This window comes from Bos indicus x Bos taurus, chromosome 18 (genome assembly GCF_003369695.1).
Source record: "Bos indicus x Bos taurus breed Angus x Brahman F1 hybrid chromosome 18, Bos_hybrid_MaternalHap_v2.0, whole genome shotgun sequence".
Lineage (NCBI taxonomy): Eukaryota > Metazoa > Chordata > Mammalia > Artiodactyla > Bovidae > Bos > Bos indicus x Bos taurus.
Genome location: NC_040093.1, coordinates 9,252,467 through 9,276,665, shown reverse-complemented (window position 1 = coordinate 9,276,665; position 24,199 = coordinate 9,252,467). Strand labels below are relative to the sequence as shown.

The following is a 24,199-nucleotide window of genomic DNA, read 5'->3' as shown; positions in this document are numbered from 1 at the left end:
ATTCGTTGGGGTCGAATAGAAAAAGCTAAAACTAGAACTCTGTCACAGGACTCAGCAATCCCACCCCTGGATATATATTCAAAAAACCCCAAACACTAAATTTGAAAGGATACACGCACCTCAGTGTTCGTAGCAATATTATTTACAATTGCCAAGATACGGAAGCGACCTAAGAGTTCATCGGCAGATGAATGGAAGAAGGTGTCATACATACATACAGAATGGGATACTGTTCAGTCATGAGAGAGTGAAATTTTGCTATCTGCAGCAACATGGATGGACTTGGAGGGCACTGCTGCTGCTGCTGCTAAGTGGCTTCAGTCGTACACAACTCTGTGAGACCCCAGAGACAGCAGCCCACCAGGCTCCTCCGTTCCTGGGATTCTCCAGGCAAGAATACTTGAGTGGGTTGCCATTTCCTTCTCTATGGAGGGCATCATGCCAAGTGAAATAAGACAGAGAAAGACATATACTGTGTATCATTCACATACGGAATCTAAATACAACAAAAGGCAATGGCACCCCACTCCAGTACTCTTGACTGGAAAATCCCATGGACGGAAGAGCCTGGAAGGCTGCAGTCCATGAGGTCACTAAGAGTCGGCCATGACTGAGCAACTTCACTTTCACTTTTCACTTTCATGATTGGAGAAGGAAATGGGGTCGCACAGTCTGACACGACCGAAGCAACTTAGCAGTAGCAGCAGCAGTGACTATAACAGAAAAGAAGCAGATTGACAGACTGAACAAACTAGTGGTTACCAGTTGCGGGAGGGACAACGGGTGGAGGAGTGGGAGGTAAAAACTATGGGTGTAAGGTAGGCTCAAGGATGTGTTGTACAACATGGACAATAATAGCCAATATTTTGTAATAATTGTAAATGGACCTTTACAAATTGTATTAGGGAGTTCCCTGGTGGTCTAGTAGTTGGAACTCTATGCTTTCACTGCCGGAAACTGAGTTCAATACCTGGTCAGGAAGTAAGATTTTGCAAGCTAGGCCATACGGCCAAAAATCAAATCAAATAAATAAGGTAAAGTCCCTCCTCGGAGTTGACCACTAGCCAGGGCTGGTCATGGGGGGCTGAGCAGGGACTGACAGAGGTAAGGGAATGGGGGCAGCACGGGACAATGTGGGAGATGAGTAGGAAGTGAGGCAAGGCCTCAAAAGAGGCCTAGATGAGCTCAAAGGAAAGGCAGTGGAGTTCTCCTAATTTCTTCTCCTGCGCCAGGCCGTGAGGGGACATCGAGGTGAGCTGAATGGACAGTCCCAGTCCAGGGTGAAGAGGGTGTTGTCTGGAGGGGTGGGTGGGGTACTGAAAAATATACTTTTGTAGAGAGGGGAGAGGGAACGGGGGAAGTGAGAATAGTTACATGCGATCGTCCTATCCCAAGCAGAGTGCCTCTCGCTCTAGAGATATGCCTGCCCTGTGCAGAGTCCAGTTTACAGATGGGGAAGCTGAGGCCGCACCAGACAGGAGAACCAACCTGGCCAGGATCTGAGCACGCATAGGCCAGCCTCTATCGGGAGGAAAAAGGTCAGGTTGCGGGCTGAAGGAGGAACACTGTCCAGGCGGTCCTCCCGACAAGGCCTCGGCCAGGACGCGGGTGGGGTGGAGGGTGCGCGCCCAGCACCTTAGAGCGGGCAGGGTCGAAGGGAGGGCTGGCGCCCAGAGCCGCTGCGCGTGCGCAGAGACCACTGGGTCTCAACCCGGCGGTGAGGAAGGGGGCGTAGCTTCGAGCCACTTGCGTCAGAGGGGGCGTGACTTGGCGAGGATACGTCAGCAAGGGGACTAGACCACCATCCAAGTTGGATGAAGGGGGCGTGGCCTACGCCCCAGACAGGGGGAAGGGGCGTGGTCTCCCCTATTTGGGTGGGAGGGGCGTGGTCCGGCTCCGCGCGCCGCGCCTCTGGGCCTGCGCGCGCCGGAGTCAGGGGTCACGGCGGCGTGGGCTGTGGCGGGAAACACTGTTTGAAGCGGGTGAGTTACGGGAGAAGGGGAATTGCAGAGGACTTGGCCTGGCCTGGAATAAGGCTTGGGGAGCCGAGTCCGTGGGCCTGAGAGAGGGTTGTGAGAGCTCGCGTGGGGCATGGCGGCGGGAGGGATCCCCTTGATTAGGGGGCGCGCGGAGGAGGGGCAGAGGCCAGTGGCCGTGGGCGCTTACGCGGGGGCAGATGACGGGGTAGGGGCGTCCCCTCGGCCTGCGGGGGCGCTGGCGCTGGGCGCCGGGGACTAGGGGGACGCACACTGGGGAGTCTTTGGAGTAACGGGTCCCGGAGGCATTCGGTTCTCGATGGTGCACGTGAGGGCATGGTGTCATCTTTTATTCTCTAGATACTGAGTACACTGTGCCCAGCACTGCCCTAGGAGTCGAGGCTACAACCCAAATAATTCAGAGAAAGCCTCTTTCCCAGGGGCAGACCGAGAGTAGACAAGTAGTAAGTAATGACGACAAACCAATGTTGTCAGCTTGTGATTCGTAACCCCAAGGAAAGTAAAACAGAGTAGTCTGCTTTTTTATTTCTAGAGTGAACAGGAGTAGTCCCTCTGGGGAAGTGACATTTGAGAGAGAAGCGAGCCCCGGAAAAAGTGTTCTGGACGTGGTGGTTGGCGGGGCGCTGGCCATCCGGTAAAAAGACCTTGAAGTAGGAAGGGGCTTGGCTTCATTGTAACTTGTAGGGAAGAGTGAGGCTGGAGACATGGTGGGGAACCAGATCCTATAGGGTTTTGTAAATCTCGGTGTTCTCTTTAACTTCTACTGTAGGTTCAGTAGGGAGCCGGGGAGGTTTTGAGCATCACAGCAACTTGATCTTCCCCTGCGTTTAAAAAAAACTCTGACTGCCGGTTGAAGATGGGGTTGTAGCAGGGGTGAGAGTGGAAGGAGGAGAGGCCAGTTAGGAGGCAAGGGGGAATGCTAGGTGGCTGAGCCTGCAGTGCAAGTGGGGAGAATCCATCAGGCGTAGGTTGTTTCTGGAGTCTGAACACACCAAGGTGAGTGTTGGGAAGGGGAGCCCAGGATTATGGGGCTTGTTTGAGCAACAGGCTGGAGAGGGGGAGCTGAGGGGGAGCAGGTTTGGGGGTGCCACCCTGAGGGCAGAGCTTAGGTGGTGCCAGTGGGCAGGGTGATGTCAGTGACTCAGGTTCATGGCCACACCCACTCCAGGAACCTCTTGTTGCCCTTTCTCCCCCTCCTTCCTGCACTTCCCCACCCAGGCCGTTCCTGCCCTACTCAGGGCCTTTTCTGGGCACTGGGGAGCTAGTGATAATTCAGTTTGGTTGGAAGAAGGACAGGAATCTCAAGCCAGAGCTCTCTGAACTAAACAGAGGCAGCACTAGTCTTTGGGAACTAAGAGAAGAAAATGAGGGTTCACAGGATGGACTCGTGGAGTTGGTGACACCAGAGAAGAGTCTAAACCGACACAACTCGAAGTGGCCTGCATCGCAGGCACTCTGCTAGGTGATGCTGGGGACCCAGACTGGAGGCAGCCCCTGACCCCTGTGTTTTGAGGACCTTTCAGCTGGAAGTTGTCACAGCTTGTGCAGTAATGGAAATGCCCCCAAGGTGCAGTGGGAGCCCCTAGGGGCCGCTGATCAGTGAGGAGGAACTCAACCAGAACTGAGTTTCAGAGGGTGCAGAGGAGTTAGCTGGCTAAGAAAAAGGGAGATTTCATCCCGCAAACATCTCCCAAGACCAGGCCCCATGCTGGGTGATCCTGGGGACCCAGAGCAGCCTCAGCCCTGCCCCGCCCTCAAGAGTTCCCTGTCTGGTGAGGGAGCCAGACACAAGCCCAGGTGATCCACAGCCCAGGACGAGGGCAGCAGGAGTCAGGAGGCCCAGAGGTGGGACCTGGCCAAAGCATGAAAGGTGTGGAGTTTTCAGGGGGGCAGGAGTGAATAGATCCATTTGTCGTTATTTAATTCATCCTTTGACAGATGTGTGTGAGCCAGGATACAGGGTGAGCAAGCAGATGAGTCTGTCCTGTCTCCCCCGCTGGGCAGAGGGCAGTTCACCCCCATATCGCTCCTGGCACCCCCAGAGGCCAACAGTCTGGAGCACTCATCACCAGTGGGGCCCTGGAGCCAGTCTGCTTGGATTGGAACCCTGGCTCTGCCCCTCTGAGCTAGCTGTGTCACCTCAGGCTTGAAGGTGGCTTCATATCTCTGGGCCTCCGTGCCAGTCACTGTGTTGGAGAGTTAATAGCAGCACTTGCCTCAGAAGCTTTGGTGAAAGTTCTTTCCTTGGTCCTGCATTCAGAACGTATTCGGAGAAGGCAATGGCAACCCACTCCAGCGTTCTTGCCTGGAGAATCCCAGGGACGGAGGATCCTGGTAGGCTGCCGTCTATGGGGTCACACAGAGTCGGACACGACTGAAGCGACTTAGCAGCAGCAGCAGCAGAACATATTTATTGGGTGTGCACTCGGCCTCAGCCTCTCTCCTGGGAACATGAGATGTAGCAGGAAACAGAAGGTGAAATCCCAACTTTTGCAGTATTTCCATTCTCCTCACGGGGAACAGACAGTAAGCAAAATGAATAGGCAGTGGTGCTCAGGCTTGAGCAGCTTCGGAGGCCCTGGAGGGCTCTATCCTACGCGGGTGGCTGGGCCCACCTCCAGAGGCCCTGACTCAGTAGGTCTGGGGTGGGGCCTGACAGCTTCCATTCCCACCAGTTCCCACCAGATGCTGCAGGTGCAGGGCACCATGCTTTGAGAACTCTTAATGATCTGATACAGTGCAGCAGACAGCGACACAGGCCAGCAAGAAAAATAAAGCTAGGGAAGGAGTTGGAGAGTGTCAGGAGGGGGCAGTGGGGCTGTCTTTTCAAATTTTTATGTATCTCTTTTTCTGGTCGCACCTTGGCATGTGGGAGTTCCCTGACTAGGAATTGAACTCGCCCCCTGCAGTAGAAGTGCAGAGTCTCTAACCACTGGCCTGCCGGGGAGGTCCCAGGGGCTGTATTTTGAAGCCGGCCTCACTGAGAAGGTGAAATTGAAACAAAGACCTGAAGGTGGGGAGGAGAGAGCCATGGGGATGTCTGGAAAAGAGCATTTGGTTGGGCAGCAGGAACAGCTTGTGCAAAGCTCTGGGGTAGGAGCAAGCCTGGAGTGTTTGAGGAACAGAGAGGAGGCAAGTGGCTGGAGTGAGCAAGGGAGAGAGGGCGGGGGTGGTGTCCCTGAAAGAGTAGGTGGGGGCAGTTGTGCAGGGTCTTGGGGGCCACGATGAGGACTTTTGTTTTAACTGTGCATGAGGCAAGATCCAGGGACAGGCTCTGAGCAGAGCAGGGGTGGGACAATCTGACATATACAATCTCTTTGGTTGCTGAGTGGAGAAAACACTGAAGGGGGCCAGGTGGAAGGAGGGAGATGGGGAGCAGGCAAGGCTATTCATTCAACAGATATTCCTTGGGTGTCCTCTATGGGCCAGACACTGTTACTGACACCCGTGATTCTTCAGTGAAGGATACTGCATCCCAGCCCAAGCTGAGCTTATTTTCCAGCAGGGGGAGCCAGACAAACAGCAATGCACAAAATAGAGGCCAACCATCTTAGGGAGCCAGAGAGACCAGCCTGGGAGCTGGGGCGGAGCGGGGGTGTAGAGGGCTTGCTGAGAACAGTGCAACGCCTTTCCATTGAAAGGCAGAGCTGATAAATAAGTTTGCTGATGGAGTGAGCGTGTGGTCTGAAGGGAAGAGAGAAGTTGGGGTGACCCCAAGGTTGTTGACTTGCCGGGAGCTGTACCGAATCAGGGGAGACTGTGGGGTGCGAGGAGCAGGTTTGGGGGAAGATCAGGAGCCTGGCTTTGGAGTCTGGGGTGCCTGAAGGGACGTCGCCATAGTGGGCACTCAGATCTGTCAGCCTGGAGCCCCAGCTGAGGTCTGGGTGGGAGACACAAAAGCTAAGAGATGGCATTTAAAGCCATCCCCTGGTGGTCTGGTGGTTAAGATTCCGCTCTTCCAATGCAGGGAGTCGTGGGTTCAGTCCCAGGTCAGGGAACTAAGATCGCATATGTTTTGTGGTGTAGCAAAAAAAAAGCGGTGAGGGTGGGTGGGATGGGATGACAACCTCCAGGGAGTGAGTGTCACAGAGAAATGGGTGTGTGACCTAGAGCAGGCACTCGTTGCGGCTAATGCTGGATTCACTTGCTGTTCAGTATTTGCTGCTGAAGCACCCAGAAAGGTGCCAAGCTCTGCCCCGCACCCCTGAGAGGGGGACACCCAGGGATCCCTTCCTTCTCATGCTGGCTTGCCTGACAGCGCCTGGGATAGGAGACTAGTCCAGGACCCTAGGTTTTGCTCCGGTGACAGCTGCCCCCCATCGTACCCCCTGGCCACAGCCCAGTGACCCAGGGCAGCCAGTTGGCCCTCTTCTTCCTCCCCGTGACAAGCCAGGTCTGGCCACTCCGCAGGGCTCCTGGCAACCCCTCAGCTTCCTCTGCCTCACCCGGGCATCTCCCTCGGGTCCTAACTCTCCGCATCCCTCTGGCTACTCGCATGGCTGGAGCAAAGGGCTCCAGGCTCGTTCCTTCTGAGATCAGACCGCGTGTCTGCACAGTTACACGTGGAGGGCACAGGAGAGTCGGTTCAGATTTTTCCTCCTCATCGAAAACCCGTGTTTGCACGGTCACAGCAGCAGCATTCAGAAGAGCCCAAAGGTGCAGACGACCCTCACGGGTGAGCACAACGTGGGATAGCCACACGGTGGGGAAGTACTCAGGCATAAAAAGGAACGAAGCCCGGATCCGTGCTAGAACGGGAGTGGACCTTGAAAACATTCTCAGGGAAAGAAGCCATATGCAGGATTCCATTTCTAGGAAATGCACAGAACAGGCCAATCCATCTAGACAAAGCAGATCAGTGGTGCTTTGGGGGAGGGCGGGAGATGCACTGAGTGGAGAGGGTCTGTTTTGTGTGATGACGGTGTTCTAAGATGGACTGCGGTCAAGGTTGCCCAAGTTCTGAATATACTGAAAACCACTGAACTGTACACTTAAAATGCATGAATCATATGGTATGTGAATGAGATCTTGGTCAAAGTATCTCCCCACCCCAGCCCCCCAGAAAGCCAGTGTTGCCAGTTTATTACTATCTGCCACAATTATGCGTGAAAAAGCAACATCTTTGATATATTTCCCCACCACCTTGTATACATGTTATTTTTCTTTTATGTGTTTCTCTCCAGCTTTTTCTTTTTTTGGCCCCAACTATGGATCATAGTTTCTTTTTTCTTTTTTTTCATGCTTATAATGTAATGTTTATTTAACTTGAAAAACAAGACTATTCACTCAGTTGTGTCCAACTCTTTGCGACCCCGTCCATGGCATTCTCCAGGCAAGAATACTGGAGTGGGTTGCCATTTCCTTCTCCAGGTGGATCATAGTTTCTGACCAGAGATTGACTGCCCTCTGCAGTCCCTTCCTCCAACTTTTAATTTAAAAAAATTCCAAGCCTGCAGAGACATCCCAAGACAAGTACAGTGAACACCCATGAACCCTTTGTGGATTTGTCAGTTGTGAATGTGCTGCCTCATTTTGCTTTATCTTGATGCACGTACACTTTTTTTTTTTTGCTGAACTATGTACAGGTTGTAGCCATCATGATACTACAGGATAATGAGAATCAGGCCATTCTCTATGAAGCGATACTGTTATCTCAGACAATTACTCAGTTTGTGCAGTTCCAGCGATACCCTTCAGAGTTATTTCCACTTTTTAAATCCAAGATCTGACCTGGGATCACACTAGAGATCCCACTAGTGATTCATCTAGTTGTCATGACGACATAGTCTCTCCTTTAATCTAAAATAGTTTCCTGATCTTTTTTCCTCCCCCTTCATGACTTGGACATTTTTTGAAGATTCCATCTTGCAGGCCAGTCTTTACTTTTGGTTTGATTATTTCCTACTGATTAGAGTCAGGGCAAACATTTTCATTTTCTTAGAATTTTTTTTTTTTTAGTACAAAAGCTCTCTTAAGTACACCATTCTGTACTTTGCTTTCTCTACCTAACAATGGGTCTTTGAGAGTCCTCTGTCAGTTCATAGAGAGCTTCCTCATTCCTTTATATAGCTGTATAATATTCCAGGGAACAGAATTCATGTAACTTATTTAAACAGTCCCCCAGGGGAGGACATTTAGGTGGTTTCCAGTCTTTTGGGACTGCAAACAATGCTGCCGGAAATAACCTTGTAAATGCAGTTTTTCATTAGGTGATAGTATATCTGTAGCATAAACCCCTGGATGTGGAATTGCAGCCTCCCCACTTTTTATGCTTTTACTTGAGGTGCAGTTTACACGTGGTGAAATGCACAGGTCTCAACCATACAGCTGGCCGTGCAGTACACTTCCACCACCCTGCAGAACAACCTCATACCCCTTCCCAGTCAATCTCCCCCACCCCAGAAACAGCCACTAGCCAGACTTTTAGCATCATGGATGAGCATAGTCTGTTCTTGCTTAAAATTTTTTGGCTGTACGGCACAGCTTGTGGGATCTTAGTTCTCTGACCAGGGATTGAACCCCCACCCGTAGCAGTGCAAATGTGGCATCCTAACCACTGGACCCCCAGGGAATTCCCTACTCTGGAGATTTTTTTAAAGGCTCACGGTCATGGTGGGTGCATGGGAGGCCATGGAGAAGACAGCAACCCTCACCTCACCCCAGCTTGCCCCACAGGATGGATGGTAAGCGGCGACCAGGCCCGGGGCCTGGGGTGCCCCCAAAGCGGGCCCGTGGGGGCCTCTGGGATGAGGATGAGGCATACCGGCCCTCGCAGTTCGAGGAGGAGCTGGCGCTGATGGAGGAGATGGAAGCAGAGCGCAGGCTGCAGGAGCAGGAGGAGGAGGAGCTGCAGTCGGCCCTGGAGGCGGCGGACGGTGAGACTCGGACCAGGGGCCCCCCTGCGCCCCACCCCCATACCTGTCACATCTCGGAACCGTGGAGCTGACCTGTAACTTTTAACTCTCAGCCCCTGGCTTGCTTCGAGTTCCGCAAGGGGCTGATCTTTGGCTTTTAGTAGGCCACCTCTGTTTCCTGTCGCTTCTAACCTTGACCCTTGACCCCTCGATCCCCCTGGAGTGTCCCACCTGATCCAGACCACCGCCTCCACCTTTCTTTCCCAAATGGGATGCTGCTTAAGGGGACAGGAGCAGAGCCAGGAAGGCAGTTACTTGTTTCTGAAGCAGGACCACGACTCCATGGAGCCCCGCTTCCCTCCCCCCATCCAGGGCAATTCTCCCCAACGGCCATAGATGCCCGCTGGCTTCGGCCCCCCCCGCCCGCCTTGGACCCCCAGATGGAGCCTCTCATCTTCCAGCAGTTGGAGATCGACCATTACGTGGGTAAGTTTAGGGATCAGAGGCCTGGTGCGTGGGAGGTGGGGCCGGGTCAGCCACTCTGGCTGTGTGGGAAGAGAGGGACACAAAGGGTCCCCGCCCAGGGGTCTGAGAGGGAGGGACAGGTCGGGGCAGGGAGGGGGGCGTCCTGGAGGAAGAGGTGTCTTCTAACTGAGGCCTGAAGGGGCTGGCTCCTCGCAGAAGGGAGAGGCGTGTGGTGTGGTTTCCATTCATTTATCCCGTCAGTCGGGAACAACCGAGCATCCGCACTGAGGCAGGCCCTGTACCATGCAGACCAGGTCGCTGCTCCCCGAGGCTCACTTTCTAGAAGGAGAGGCAGAACAAGAAAGGAAGTGGAACACTGGCAGTGGTGAGGGTCACAGAGGAGCATCAAGTAGGGAGGGGGTGCTGGACCTTGCCTCTTGGAGCTTCGGGAAGGCCCCTCTGAGGAGGTGATGAGGAGTCGTGGGGTTGTCTGGGAAAACGGGACTCTGGGAAGAGAACCCCAAGGAGGGAGCAGGGCTGATAACGTTTAAGGAGCAGCCAGGAGGTCAGTGAGGCAGCGAGGGGCCAGCGAGGACCTTAGCTCTCCACTCTGAGTGAGCTGGCCTGTCCTTGGCAATGGAGAGACCCCATCCAAGCTCCAGGGGCACTCACTAGCGGTAAAGAACCCACCTGCCAATGCAGGAGATGCAGGTTTGATCCCTAGATCCGGAAGATCCCCTGGAGAAGGGAATGGCAGCCCACTCCAGTATTCTTGCCTGGGAAATCCCATGGACAGAGGATCCTGGCGGGCTACAGTCCATGGGGTCGCAAAGAGTCAGACACGACTGAGCGACTGACCGCGCAGCGCACGTGCACGTCCAAGCTCCTACTTGCATTTTGAAGGCTCTGAGCGGGAAAGTAAAGACAAGCTACAGGTGGGGAGGAAACGTTTGCAGTCTGTATGTCCGGCAGGACCGGTGCTGCAAATAAAGAACATTCAGAGAGAGTTCAGAAGTGGACAAAAATCTCGGACAATTCACTAGAGGATCTACAGGGGCAGATGTGCACGTGAGGTGATACTGTGTCATCGGCTGTCGGGTGAATGTAAATGACAGCCACCGTGAGACACGAACACACACCTGTGAGAGAGGCTGAAGTCAAATACGCAGACGACACCAAGTGCAGGCGAGGGTATGGAGTGTCGGGAAGCCGTGCGCTCAGTGAGGCCATGGCCTGATGCGACCGCGCTGGGAAGCAGCCTGGAAGAATCTTACGGGGTTCAACCTAGCCCTTTACAGTTTTTCCTATGGTAGTTAAGTTTATGGTTTTTGCCCTGAGCTTTATTGAGAGATCAGGCTTAAACCTACTCTTACCATAGGGCCTGGCAATTCTGCCTGAAAGATATTTACCAGAGAGAAGCAAACACCTACATTCAAAAAAAAACCACGGATGTTGATAGCTCTTAGCCACCCAAAAATGGGAATACCACATGTCCTGTGGCGGGTGAATGGATAACACACCATGCAGTGCTTCTCTGCAATAAAGGAAACAAATCACTGACAAGCTTGACAGGGACGGGTGCCAGAGATGTCAGCCCGGGTGCAAGAAGCTGGACCTGGAGGGTTACGTACTGAATGACTCCATTCTGTGGATGGTCTCAAAAAGACAAAATCAGGATGACAAGGAACACACCGGTGGTGCTGGGGAGGGGCGGGCTGGAGGCAGGTGTGATTACCAAGGGGCAGATCGAGGGAGCTGTTTGAGTGATGGGACTGTCTTGTACCCCATTTTTGGTGGTGGTTACACGAATCTATCCCAGCGTTAAAGCTCATAACGCTGCCCACGCAAAGTTGATTCCACTTTTGAAAAGGAAACATTTCATTTGCAAAAGAAAGTCGGGTGCTCCTCTAGCTGTGTGGGGGGAAAGGATGGGAACAGAAACCAGGAGGGAGGCAGGCACACTTTTGAGGGGTCTTAGGGGGCAGCCCCCACTTACCTGTGTTCCCCCCTCCCCCAGCCCCAGCGCGGCCCCTGCCTGGGGCGCCCCCGCCATCCCAGGACTCAGTTCCCATCCTCCGCGCCTTCGGGGTCACCGACGAGGGGGTCTCCGTCTGCTGCCACATCCATGGCTTTGCACCCTACTTCTACACCCCAGCGCCCCCTGGTGAGTGACCCCGACCCCAGAGACCCCTCCTCGTCCCGGCCACCCGAGGATCCCCTGCACATCTGACCGGCTCTTCCATACCGCAGGTTTTGGACCTGAGCACCTGAGCGAGCTGCAGCGAGAGCTGAGTGCAGCCATCAGCCGGGACCAGCGCGGGGGCAAGGAGCTCACCGGGCCGGCCGTGCTGGCGGTAGAGCTGTGCTCCCGGGAGAGTGAGCGCCGCCCTGGGGGTCGCGGCGGTCGGGGGTGGAGGTTCTGGGCCGGCAGGGGTTCCGGGAGCCGATGCCAGTCCCCTCTGCCCACAGGCATGTTCGGGTACCATGGGCACGGCCCCTCCCCGTTTCTGCGTATCACCTTGGCACTGCCCCGCCTCATGGCACCTGCCCGCCGCCTCCTGGAGCAGGGCATCCGCCTGGCCGGCCTCGGCACCCCCAGCTTTGCGCCCTACGAGGCCAACGTTGACTTTGAGATCCGGTATGTCCCCCGCCTCACTTCTCCCACCTCGCCCCCTCCACCTGCCTCTGCCCACTGACCCTCATCCCCCTGAAGGTTCATGGTGGACACGGACATCGTGGGCTGCAACTGGCTGGAGCTCCCAGCCGGGAAATACATCCTGAGGCCGGAGGGGAAGGTACGGGGGTCTCCGGGGCTGAGTTTGGGCTGGAGGGACACAGAGCCGGAACCCTGTAACCGCTGACCTACTTCTTCCCCATAGGCCACTCTGTGTCAGCTGGAGGCCGACGTGCTGTGGTCAGACGTGATCAGCCACCCGCCGGAAGGAGAGTGGCAGCGAATCGCCCCTCTGCGCGTGCTCAGCTTCGACATCGAGTGCGCTGGTCGCAAAGGTTTGTCCCCGGGGCCTGGAGTCCTCCCTCCCTCTTTCCCTACATCAGTGATGGGGCCGTCTCCCAGGAGTCCCTGCGCTTCTTGAGCTCACTCAGGGAGAAGGGAGTAAAGGCACAACCGGATGCAACGCAAAGGAGGCCGCCAGCGGAGAGGGTGGGGCCGCGGGGCGGGGGAGGCCTCCAGGGTGAGGGGGCAGGCCTTGTGAAGAGGGACGGGCAGGGCATGGGGGTGGGGAGGGCAGCCAGTGCAGAGGCCCTGGGGCAGGACCCGCCCAGTCTGTGAGGGCTGGGAGAAGCAGGCAGTGTGGGAGCCAGGGTGGATCCTGCAGGGTCTGCGGGCGGTGGGGACCGCATGGGTCAGGCCTGGTGGGATGCAGAGGTGCGCCCACCCGGTGAGTCACGAGGGAGCGTCAGGAGTTGGTGCCCTGCCTCCCTCCTCTCCCCCATGCAGGCATCTTCCCTGAGCCCGAGCGGGACCCCGTGATCCAGATCTGCTCACTGGGCCTGCGCTGGGGCGAGCCGGAGCCCTTCCTGCGCCTGGCGCTCACCCTGCGGCCCTGCGCCCCCATCCTGGGCGCCAAGGTGCAGAGCTACGAGCGGGAGGAGGACCTGCTCCAGGTGGCTCTCATTCCATGCCCCATCTCCTTTTCCTCAGCTCCCCCTGCCCCTACCGCCCCTCCCCCTCCCCACCACACACACACACACACACACACACACACACACACACACACACGCCGCGCCCGCCCCTCCCCCTCCCCACCACACACACACACACACACACACACACACACACACGCCGCGCCCGCCCCTCCCCCTCCCCACCACACACACACACACACACACACACACACACACACACACGCCGCACCCGCCCCCCCGCCAGGCTGTTTCCTGAGCCGTTTCCCCCTCTGGATTCCTTATTTTCAGAGGCACCTGCCCAGTCTTCCTTCCATGGGTGGGAGGGCTCTAGTGCTGCTCCTGGGGGCTTCCAGAACGTCCCAGGACTGGGGAGGACCCACGGTGGGGGGTTGACCAGGATGTCAGCCTGGGTGACCCTGCGTGCTCCCACCTCAGGCCTGGTCGACCTTCATCCGCATCATGGATCCCGATGTGATCACCGGCTACAATATCCAGAACTTTGACCTTCCCTACCTCATCTCCCGGGCCCAGACCCTCAAGGTATGGCAGGTTCGGGGGAAGCTGCCCTGACACCCCACTGGGGGCTCAGGCTGTGGGCCACTGCCCAGCGGCTCCAGAAGCCTCCTGGAAACCCCAGCTCTGGCCCCGTCCCTGGCCTTCTGAAAGCCCAGAAGGTTCCTGTGGCTTTCACAGAGGCGAGGTAGTTAAGTAAGGAAAGGCTCATGTGGGACTGCCCTGGAGGTCCAGTGGTTAGGAGTCTGCGCTTCCACTGCAGCAGGTGTGGGTTCAGTACGTGGTCAGGGGACTCGGATCCCTCGTGCTGGGTAGTGCGGCCAAAAATAAAGAGCAAAGGCTTGGGTATTTGGAAGGGCAGACCAAAGCACGAGTGCAGTGCCTTGTTCTCTAGGCTTTAAAATATGTCAACAAAAACTTAAGGAAAACAGGAAGTTGGTGGCAAAACCTTGATGCTTGAACCTGGTATGGGCATGGGGGCGTGAGGGTTTGTGGGGTCCGAAGCTCACAGTCGTGTGTGGTCTCTCAGTCTGGAGGCTGGAAGGCCAGAGTGTCACAGGGTTGGTTCCTTCTGAGGCCTCTCTCCTAGCTTCCTGCTGCCTCAGACACTGCGGGGTATACCTGGCACTCTCCCCAGCTCTCCCCTCTGCGCGCCAGTGTCCCCTTGTTTTTAAAGACCACAGTCACATTGGATCAGGGCCACCTAGACCTCATCTTAACTTGCTTACCGGCAAAGACTCAGTTTCCAAATGAGGTCACATTCAGAGGTCCAGGAGTTACGACTTCAGCATCTTTTAGGCAGACACACTTCAGCTCTTAACAGGTGTACTGTGCTGTTCGGTTGCTCAGTTGTGTCTGATTCTTTGCGACCCCATGGACTGTAGCACGCCAAGCTTCCCTGTCCTTCTCCATTTCCCTGAGTTTGCTCAAAACTCAATGTCCACTGAGTCAGTGATGCCATCCAACCATCTTATCCTCTGTCACCCCCTTCTCCTCCTGCCCTCAGTCTTTCTTAGCATCAGGGTGTTTTCCAGTGAGTCGGCTCTTCACATCAGGTGGCCAAAGTATTGGAATTTCATCTTAAGCATCAGTCCTTTCAGTGGATATTCAGGGTTGATTTCTTGTTTTCTTCCTTTTCTATACATTTGGCCAGTTTGATAATGGAAAGAGCGAACAACCACACTCAGGGCTCCCCAGCGTCTCCAGGGAGAAGCCCACCCCTGTCAGCCTGGTGTTTATACTCCAGTCTCTGCTTCCCTCCCTTGCCCTCCGCTCCCACCCCAGCTCAGGCCTGTCCTCCATGCCTGGTCCCCCCAGTTCACTGTCCCTGGTACAGACCTAGCTCTCCACGCTGGCCCCTGCTTGTGCTTCCACCTGGTCAACCCCCAGGCCCCCCAACCCCGTGCACCCACTGCTTCCCCGGCAAGCTCAGCATTGTCCCCAAGTCTGTTCCTCCTCCGCCTCCCCATCCCGGTGCAGCCCCCCAGCCCCTGGGCACCATTCTTGCCCCCTTCACCCCCATAGTCCCAGGCCCCTCTAACACTTTCTGTCCAGCCTCCAGTTCGTTCCTGCCTGTCCCTGAGGGTCCTTATGCCCTAGAGCTGCCCTAGTCCACAGGGCTCTCAGCAGGCAAAGGACGGCACCGCAGCGGGTGTTGTGGGTGATGTGGTCACTGCTCCTGTGGCTCAGCCCTGCAGATCCCCCAGCCTCCGCCCTCCCTGTGTGCTGTGCCCCCAGGTGCCAGGCTTCCCCTTGCTGGGCCGTGTGATTGGCCTCCGCTCCAACATCCGGGAGTCGTCCTTCCAGTCCAGGCAGACTGGCCGGCGGGACAGCAAGGTGGTCAGCATGGTGGGCCGCGTGCAGATGGACATGCTGCAGGTACGGCTGGGCCGGGAGGGGCCGCCCTCGCGGGGCCTCTTCCCCAGGGCCGCCGCCCAACCTGCCTGCCTGCCGCAGGTGCTGCTGCGGGAGTACAAGCTCCGGTCCTACACGCTCAATGCCGTGAGCTTCCACTTCCTGGGCGAGCAGAAGGAGGACGTGCAGCACAGCATCATCACAGACCTGCAGGTGCGTGTGCCTCTGACCCCGCTCCCGCGTCCTCAAACCCTGCCTCCAAAGCCCTCAGACCCCGCCTCCCAGGCCCTCAGACCCCGCCTCCACCACACTGCCCAGGCGCTCAGACCCCACCTCCCGAGCCCTCAGACCCCGCCTCCTAGGCCCTCAGACCCCACCTCCCGCGTCCTCAGACCTCGCCTCCCAAGCCCTCAGACCCCGCCTCCAATGTCCTCAGACCCCTCCTCTCATGCCCTCAGACCCCGCCTCCTGTCCCCTCAGACCCCGCCCCTCACCTCCGCTCGCTGGCGGCCCTGTCTCCCTCTTACCTTCCTGGTCTTGGACATCCTGTGCCTGTTCTCCTGACCTTTCCCTTCACCTCCTGCCCTTGACCTCTGACCTCCCTCTGCAGATGGGAACTGTATCCCTAGCCATTCCTGTGACCTCTGGCATGGCGACCTCTGTTCCACTGCCCTGCCCTTCCTAGTCCACACTAGCCTCTCAGACCGAACCCTCCTCCCTTCCACCCTGTCGCCCCCCTGACCCCTGTCCCTGTACCCAGAACGGTAACGACCAGACGCGCCGCCGCCTGGCCGTGTACTGCCTCAAGGACGCCTTCCTGCCCCTGCGGCTGCTGGAGCGGCTCATGGTGCTGGTGAACGCCATGGAGATGGCGCGCGTCACCGGCGTGCCCCTCGGCTACCTGCTCAGCCGCGGCCAGCAGGTCAAGGTCGTGTCCCAGCTGCTGCGACAGGTCAGCAGGCAGAGCCTGGGGCGGCCGGGCCACCGCGCTCCCCACCGAGAGGCCCTGCTCACCCCCAACACTTGGGTCCCGCCTTCTCCCTTCCTAGGCCATGCGCCAGGGGCTGTTGATGCCCGTGGTGAAGACGGAGGGTGGTGAGGACTATACCGGGGCCACGGTCATCGAGCCGCTGAAAGGGTGAGGCCCGCAGAGGGATCAGGGGTCCAGGGGTTGTGGGTGCAAGGGGGTGCCCAGCCCTGACTCCCCCCCCCCCCCGTGCCCCCAGGTACTACGACGTTCCCATCGCCACCTTGGACTTCTCCTCGCTGTACCCGTCCATCATGATGGCCCACAACCTGTGCTACACCACACTCCTGCGGCCCGGGGCCGCCCAGAAACTGGGGTATGGCGCCTCACTCACCACGTGTACCCGGAGACTGCCGGGGACCGGCCAGAGTGGGGCCAGAGACCCAGAGCTAGTGGGGAGGGGAGGGGACTGGCAAGAGGTAGGGGCATCCTAAGGGATGAAGAGGAGGGCCGGGCGTCACCCCCACCATCTCTCATCCAGCCTGACCGAGGATCAGTTCATCAAGACGCCCACGGGGGACGAGTTTGTGAAGGCATCGGTGCGGAAGGGGCTGCTCCCCCAGATCCTGGAAAACCTGCTCAGCGCCCGGAAGAGGTGGGCCCTCGAGCTCCCCCCGCCCACCCTGCTCTGAGCTCAGGCTTGTTGAAGTGGCCTGGAATCCCTGTCCCTCACCAGCGCATGTCGCTGCAGCTGTGCCTCAACTAGAACAAGTCACGCACTGCAGGCAGCTCCCACCAGCCCCTCTGCTAGGCAACTCCATGCAGTGTGCAACCTGCACAACTGTACGTGGCACCCCTTTTCAGAAAAGCACCCTGACCCAGCCCTCTTGTCTCCCCGTGAGGCCTGGGATGGCCCTCGAGTGGCCTTTGGTCCCCACGTCCTCCTTTCTCTTCCCAGGGCCAAGGCCGAGCTGGCCAAGGAGACAGACCCCCTACGGCGGCAAGTGTTGGACGGGCGCCAGCTGGCGCTGAAAGTGAGTGCTAACTCTGTGTACGGCTTCACTGGCGCCCAGGTGGGCAGGCTCCCGTGCCTGGAAATCTCACAGGTGAATGCACAGCGGCAGGTGGAGGGCAGACACCCCCTCTTGGGGAGAACCAGGGCTCAGTGTGGTGGAGGTCAGGGCCGGGATCGCCCCAGCCCACCGGCCTCTTGGAGAGTGGATGCCTACTTGATTGGTTCAGCAGAACACTTGCTGACCGTTCCCTGTGGGCTGGGCCTTGTGGGTCTAGCCGATGACACCGGGTGAGAGTTCCTGCCCTAGTGTCCAGCCTTGTGGGGACACCGATGGCAACGGAAGTAAATGTGTACAGGAAAGCAGTTGGGGAGGGAGGGGCAGGGCGGGGCAGGCAGAGGAATGAAGGGAGGGGCCCAGTTTGGCTTGTTCTTTCCACCTGTCCCTCAGTCACTTGGCAGCCTCGTGTCCCTGGCAGTTGCTACCCTATCCCACCTGCTGTGCTGGTCCCCATCGGGGCGGCAGAGTAGAGAGCACCTTCCCTTCCCCCTCCTGATGGGAGAACAGGGGCCCCTCTGTCAGGGGCCTTGGGCCACACTGTATCCCCTTGCCCTCTGGAGGGACTGGAGACTGAGTAACTGAGGTCAGTCACATGGTGCTCCAGGCACTTGACCCCCAATAAAAGCCCAGACCACTGAGGCTGGGGGTCACCCAGCAGCACAGTCAGGCGCGGGCATTTGACTTTATGTCCTCTGTCACCATATGGACAGGCGCGCGGGTCCCCCGTCCTGTGCCTGAGTGAGGACCCCGGCGAGGACGCTCGGCCGGCATTGGGACAGTGCTCTGCTCCGAGAGGAAGCGTGGGCAGACGTGCCCACAGCAGCATCCTGTGGGGGCTGTTTACTGCTCAGACAGAAAAACAAACCCACGGCAAGACCACAGCGGGCCTGACTCTCTGAGGTTCTGCCGAGCTGGCATCAGGTGTAGTTCAGGCCTCCACGCCCACCCTCAGATCCAGTGATTCACTAGAAGGATTCAGACTCAGAAAAGCTGTTATACTCACGGTTATGATTTATTACAGTGAAAGGATAGGGGTTAAAAGCAGCCAAGGGAAAGGCACATGGGGCAGAGTCCAGGGGAGACCAGGCGGAAGCTTCCACTTGCCTTTCCCAGGGGAGTCCTGCGGACAGCTCTTCCTCCCCACATTGACGCACATGTGGTACTGCCCATCAAGGAAGTTCACCCGAGCCTTGGTGGCCTGGGTTTTTATTGAGGGTCAGGTGCATGGAGTACACCATGTGACTGGTACTCAGTCTCCAGTCCCTCTAGAGGTCAAGGTGATACGGTGTGGCCCAAGGCCCCCACCATAAATCACATTAGATCACTTGGTGTGACCCAAGGTCCCAGATGAACAAAGACATTTGTCAGGCAGGACATGCCAAGGGCTTCAAGGTTCCCTCCCAGGAGCCAGCCAAGAGCCAGACCTCTGTTTGAGCGAGGTTAATCTCTTGTGGTAGATCAGCCTTACCACTCTTTCTGGCCCTTCCTAATCCCCGGGGCCTCTCCCAGCCTCCTCGGTGGAAAGCAGTGGATGCTTGGGCATCAGGTTGCAGCTCCCTAGGGGAGGCCAGGCAGGAAGATGTGGCTGGGCTTTTCCCCTGGCACTTCCTCATCACTGCTGCCGCTTCCTGGCCCTGTCTCTCTTGTCGTTTTCCTCTCAGCCCCTTCTCTCTGTCTCAGTTATGTCTGTTTCTTAGCGTCTTTTCCTATTCTGTCTCTTAAGCTTATGAAGGCCAGAGGGTGGAAGAAAAAGAGTACTGAGTCATTTCGGAAAAAAGTTAGAAGGAAGATCGAATGGGTGGAACAAATAGAAGACAGTTGGATGGTAGATTTAAGCTCAGATATAATCAGTAATTACACTAAACATAAATGGCCTGTTCGCTCCAGTTAAACACAAAGGTTTTCTGGCTGGATCCAAACAAGAACAGAAGTCATGTGTGTTTCTCCTTAGTGTGTCCCTCCTCCTTCCCCAAATTCAGTTTCCTTATTTGGAAAGGAATGGTCTCCCCCTGGCCCTGGTACAGCCCCCTATCTTTGTGGGGGACATTTCTGATTGCCCAAGGATGGGGGAATGGGACCAGGAATGTCACCAGATGTCTCAGCACCTCTCTGGAGACGCACTGAGCTGATGGTCTCTTCTGGCACTGGCCTTTCCGCCACTATTTGCTGCCGATCAGGCCCTCCTCTAAGGACCTCCATGAAGGAACAGCTCAGTACCCCATTTTGCAGATTTGGAAGCTGAGGCCCAGAGAGATAGTGGCTCACCCATGCTCATACCTGGACCCTGAGGACGGCCTCTGGGCCCTCACTCTGCGTGATTCTCTCCCCAACAGAGTGTCACCGGGTTCGGGCGCCAGATGATTGAGAAGACAAAGCAGCTTGTGGAGACCAAGTACACGGTGGAAAACGGCTACAGCACCAGCGCCAAGGTCAGGGGCCTGTTGCCTGCCCGCTGCTGCCCAAGACAGGCCCGGAGCTGGCATGGGGAGTGCAGGGGCCGCCCAGCACCTCCCCACCCCTCCGGGTCACACGCGCCCCTCCCCAGGTGGTGTATGGTGACACAGACTCGGTCATGTGCCGCTTCGGCGTCTCATCCGTGGCTGAGGCGATGGCTTTGGGACGGGAGGCTGCAGACTGGGTGTCCGGCCACTTCCCCTCGCCCATCCGGCTAGAGTTTGAGAAAGTAAGTGGGGGGCTCCCAGTGCTTGGAGTGGACAGATGTGTCTTGCCACTTTGGGGGGAGGGTCTCTGAGTCTCAGGATGTCTGCATTTGTGTGGGGTTCTCCTGCTATGTCAGCGTCTGGGCACCCTGTGTTCCCCGGGTCTCTATTTCCGGGCGGTCTGAACTGGGTGTCCCATTCTTTGAGTTCATAAGCCCCACTTTTGAGGTATTTTGTTTGCTGCCTGGATCCTCCTGAGTTCAGGACTTTGGTTTTAGAAACCTCCACAGCCTTGGGCTTTGCTATGAAAGACGGTGTTTGTTTCCTAAAGATGGTGTCAGCCTTGGAGCATCTCTGGTTTTTAGGTCTTCGGGGGGGCAGCCCTGTCCATTGGGGGCCCCTGACCAGGAGATTCCTGGATTGGGGCGCTGGGGTCACGCCTTGGGGTACACTTGCTCTCAGATTTGGAGCCTGTCCATCTGGGGAGGTCACTCCCTGCCAGTCTCCTCTTTTTCAGGGGGTGCTGCCTGTCTCCCCTGCCTGCCTCCGGTCTGTTTCAGGCCTCCATTTGGGGCCCTCCAGACTTCACCCCCGTGTCTGGATCTTGGGTTTTAGGGTCTAGGTTTATTCCAGTCCATTTCCGATTTGGGGAAGGTCCCTGGAATGCTGAGGTTGCCCCCCACCCCCACCCCCACCCCACCACCACAGCTCCTCGAGCTGAGATGCTGGAGTCTTAGGGTCCATCTTCCCCAGTGACCCAATCCCACATCCCCAGGACCACCCCTGACTGTCCCGTTTCTGGGGAAGTCTCAGGAATGGGCGCCGGCGCCCACAGTCCCAGGGCCTCAGCCCGTGGCGACTTTCCCCAGGTCTACTTCCCCTACCTGCTCATCAGCAAGAAGCGTTACGCAGGCCTGCTCTTCTCCTCCCGGCCGGACGCCCACGACCGCATGGACTGCAAGGGCCTGGAGGCCGTGCGCAGGGACAACTGCCCCCTGGTGGCCAACCTCGTCACCGCCTCGCTGCGCCGCCTGCTCATCGACCGGTGCGTGGGGACCCCCACCCGGCCCCCAGCCCCTCCTCCCTTGGGGACACAGGTGTTAGGCACAGCCCTTCGGTGGCGGCGCTATGGAAAGAGTGTGGGGTCGGGCAGCTGCGGGTTCCGGCCCCGTTTCTGCCCCCTGGCAGCCGGCGGCCGGGCAGGGCCCCTCCTCACCCCTGGCACGCACCCCGAGTTCCGCTGACAGCCGCCCCTCTGCAGAGACCCCTCGGGCGCCGTGGCTCATGCACAGGACGTCATCTCCGATCTGCTGTGTAATCGCATTGACATCTCGCAGCTGGTCATTACCAAGGAGCTGACTCGCGCTGCCGCCGATTACGCGGGCAAGCAGGCCCACGTGGAGCTGGCCGAGAGGTGCGCCCAGCCCGGGAAGGGGCGGGGGCGGCCAGAAATAGCCCCTCACCCGCCAGCTGGGCCAGCCACTTCCTAGCCCCCCCGCCCGCCCCAACCCGGCCCACCTGTCCTCACCCGGGCCCGCCGCCCCGGTCTCCCCGCAGGATGAGGAAGCGGGACCCCGGGAGCGCGCCCAGCCTGGGCGACCGCGTCCCCTACGTGATCATCAGCGCTGCCAAGGGCGTGGCCGCCTACATGAAGTCCGAGGTCAGGCCCACCTGGGCTGCGCGCTCCGCCCAGCTCTCCGAGCTCTCACTTCTGCTTTCCAGGCAGGGTGGGAGGGTGTTCCTCTCCGCGGCCCCGCGGGGACCTTGAGAACCGCCCCCATCACACCCCTGGGAGTTGGCTCCGTGATGCTTTGCTCTCAGGCTTCCCCGAACCCTCTGGAAGGGCCCCCCCACCTCCGCGCTATTCTGACCCCTCCTGGAGAAGGGGGCGCAGCCTCCCTGCACACGGCGAGAGTGCCTGTTGCGTTGCCTGTTTCTGTGGCTCTGGCTTCTTGGTCCCGGCTCTCCAGCTTGTCCTTCCCTGGGATTCACACCCTCCTGCATTCTACCTGGATGTCTAGTGACCCCTGACCCCACAACCCCCTCCGCAGTCCCCAGTTCCTGCCCCATCACTTTAGACCTGGGCTTCCAGCCTCCAGTTCCATCTTCCTGCCTCCTGCCCCCACCGTGCTCTCTGACCCTTCCTTGGCTACCTGAGAGCTTCTACCTGTGGGTCACTGAGCCTGTGACCAGGGACTCCCCATGACCTCTGACCCCATCCTAGCCTGGGTTAGCGACTGCCACTCAGCATTACCCCAACTCATGACTGAAGGACCCCCCCCAGCCTCTGCGACTCCTGGGACCCCAGTGCCTCAGCCCCTCCGGGGCCCCTCCACTGCGTCCCCGGGTGTGACGGCGCCCTGCTCTGCCCACAGGACCCCCTGTTCGTACTGGAGCACAGCCTGCCCATCGACACGCAGTACTACCTGGAGCAGCAGCTCGCCAAGCCGCTCCTGCGCATCTTCGAGCCCATCCTGGGCGAGGGCCGTGCCGAGGCTGTGCTGCTGCGTACGGGGGTGGGGTGGGGGACCCCGGGGCAGGTGAGGGTACGGGGGTCAGGGTCGGGCACCCGGCCCACCGCCTGCCCTCACCTGCAGGCGGGGACCACACTCGCTGCAAGACGGTGCTCACGGGGAAGGTGGGCGGCCTCCTGGCCTTCGCCAAACGCCGGAACTGCTGCATCGGCTGCCGCACTGTCCTCAGCCACCAGGGTGAGCACAGGACCCCAGCCCCCTGGCCCTCCCGTCTCCGCCGTCACCCGGGGGCCCCGGCACCAGCCCCGCAAGCTGGCGTGGCCCTTGGGTGGGGCTCCCGTCTGCAGGCGCCCCCAGGAGGGTCCCGGGCCCCCTACCCCGGGAGTTCCCCAGGGAGTTTTCTCCACACACTTGCTCCCTTGTTCTCTCGTCTGTGGGGACTTTCAGAAGCCGGGATGGGCAGCGGGCGGGGATGGGGCGGCCCAGGCCCTGGCTCAGCCCCAGCTCCCCTGTGCTGACCGGCCCCCCCGCCGCCCGCTGCCACCCTCATCCCAGGAGCCGTGTGCAAGTTCTGCCAGCCCCGGGAGTCAGAGCTGTACCAGAAGGAGGTGAGGGGTCAGGGGAGGTGGGCCGGGCAGCTGGGGGTTGGGCGGGGCCAGGCGCCCGCTCAGCCCCTGCTGCCCTCAGGTGTCCCACCTGAGTGCCCTGGAGGAGCGATTCTCACGCCTGTGGACGCAGTGCCAGCGCTGCCAGGGCAGCCTGCACGAGGACGTCATCTGCACCAGGTGGGCGGCCAGCCGGCCCAGTGCAGCCCCCCAGGTTCCCCCCAACACATCCCCTTCCAGCTGTGAGGGTCTCCCTGACCCTCAGTGTCCAGGCCTGCACGATGGGCCAGTACACCCGTCCCAGCCTCCCTGGGGCGGGGCTGGGGGGCTGCTGAGCGGGGAGGGCCGGGCACCCAGTACGCCCGGGAAATGGCCACACGCACACACCGTCACACAGAAGCACACGCAGGGTCTCGGCCCCCTCCCCCAGGGCGGGCCGGGCTTTCCCCAGGGAACGGGTGGGCGGGGCGGGTTCCCACGCCAGGTGCCAGGTGATATACGGCTGGCCCGCGCGAGCACCCTCTGTTACCGGCTCCCCGCCCCCCCCCGGGCCCGCTGAGCAAACAGCCCCTGATGGGCGGGCGCCGGGTGGGCAGCATACAGGGGCCAAAGTCCTGGGAACAGCCCCTGCCCCGCTGCGGGCCCTGACCTCCGCCCGCCCGCCCGGCCCACAGCCGGGACTGTCCCATCTTCTACATGCGCAAGAAGGTGCGGAAGGACCTGGAGGACCAGGAGCGGCTGCTGCGGCGCTTTGGACCCCCCGGCCCAGAGGCTTGGTGACCTCTGACCTCAATGAACTTCCCACCTTGGGGGCGCGGGGGGGACAGACGGGGAATTAATAAAGCTCAGGCCTTTTGTTCCGTGGTATCTTGTGGTCTCTGGGGGGTCGTGGTCCACCGTCATGAGCCCTGGCTCAGGTGGCCTCGCTTCACTGAGTGGGATGCCCCGACCCCCAGGAGGCCCCCATGGGCCCCTTCACCGTCCGTTGCAAGACCCCTGGGCTGGATCGGATCTCCCCGCCCCTCCTGAGCGCCCCCACCAGACCCCAGCCAACAGAGCCTCTGTGGGCCCCGCCTTCCAGGTGCTGAC

The 24,199-nt window shown here is 58.7% G+C and overlaps 1 protein-coding gene across 5 annotated transcripts; it reads left to right on the top strand.

Moving 5' to 3' along the window:
- The first annotated feature begins 1,894 nt into the window (after window positions 1-1,894).
- Window positions 1,895-23,974, top strand: POLD1 (DNA polymerase delta 1, catalytic subunit). 5 transcript variants are annotated; one of them, XR_003506433.1, is made up of 27 exons: window positions 1,895-1,982; window positions 8,673-8,872; window positions 9,224-9,337; window positions 11,334-11,480; window positions 11,567-11,692; window positions 11,786-11,954; window positions 12,030-12,111; window positions 12,196-12,325; window positions 12,777-12,943; window positions 13,400-13,504; window positions 15,215-15,355; window positions 15,434-15,544; window positions 16,092-16,283; window positions 16,381-16,469; window positions 16,558-16,674; window positions 16,840-16,953; window positions 17,257-17,404; window positions 19,705-19,800; window positions 19,917-20,054; window positions 20,901-21,076; window positions 21,293-21,445; window positions 21,589-21,691; window positions 22,407-22,547; window positions 22,629-22,742; window positions 23,061-23,113; window positions 23,193-23,290; window positions 23,785-23,974. XR_003506433.1 is itself a non-coding variant. In XM_027515042.1 (27 exons), exons 2-27 carry the CDS (start codon window positions 8,674-8,676, stop codon window positions 23,888-23,890), a joined length of 3,285 nt encoding a protein of 1,094 aa, XP_027370843.1. In that variant the 5' UTR covers window positions 1,895-1,982; window position 8,673; the 3' UTR covers window positions 23,891-23,974. The 5 variants fall into 5 exon arrangements, 4 of the variants coding, with proteins under 4 accessions (XP_027370843.1, XP_027370844.1, XP_027370841.1 ...); XM_027515042.1 differs by having other exon boundaries at window positions 12,777-12,907; window positions 22,407-22,539; XM_027515043.1 differs by having other exon boundaries at window positions 17,257-17,332; window positions 22,407-22,539.
- Window positions 23,975-24,199: the final 225 nt, after the last annotated feature.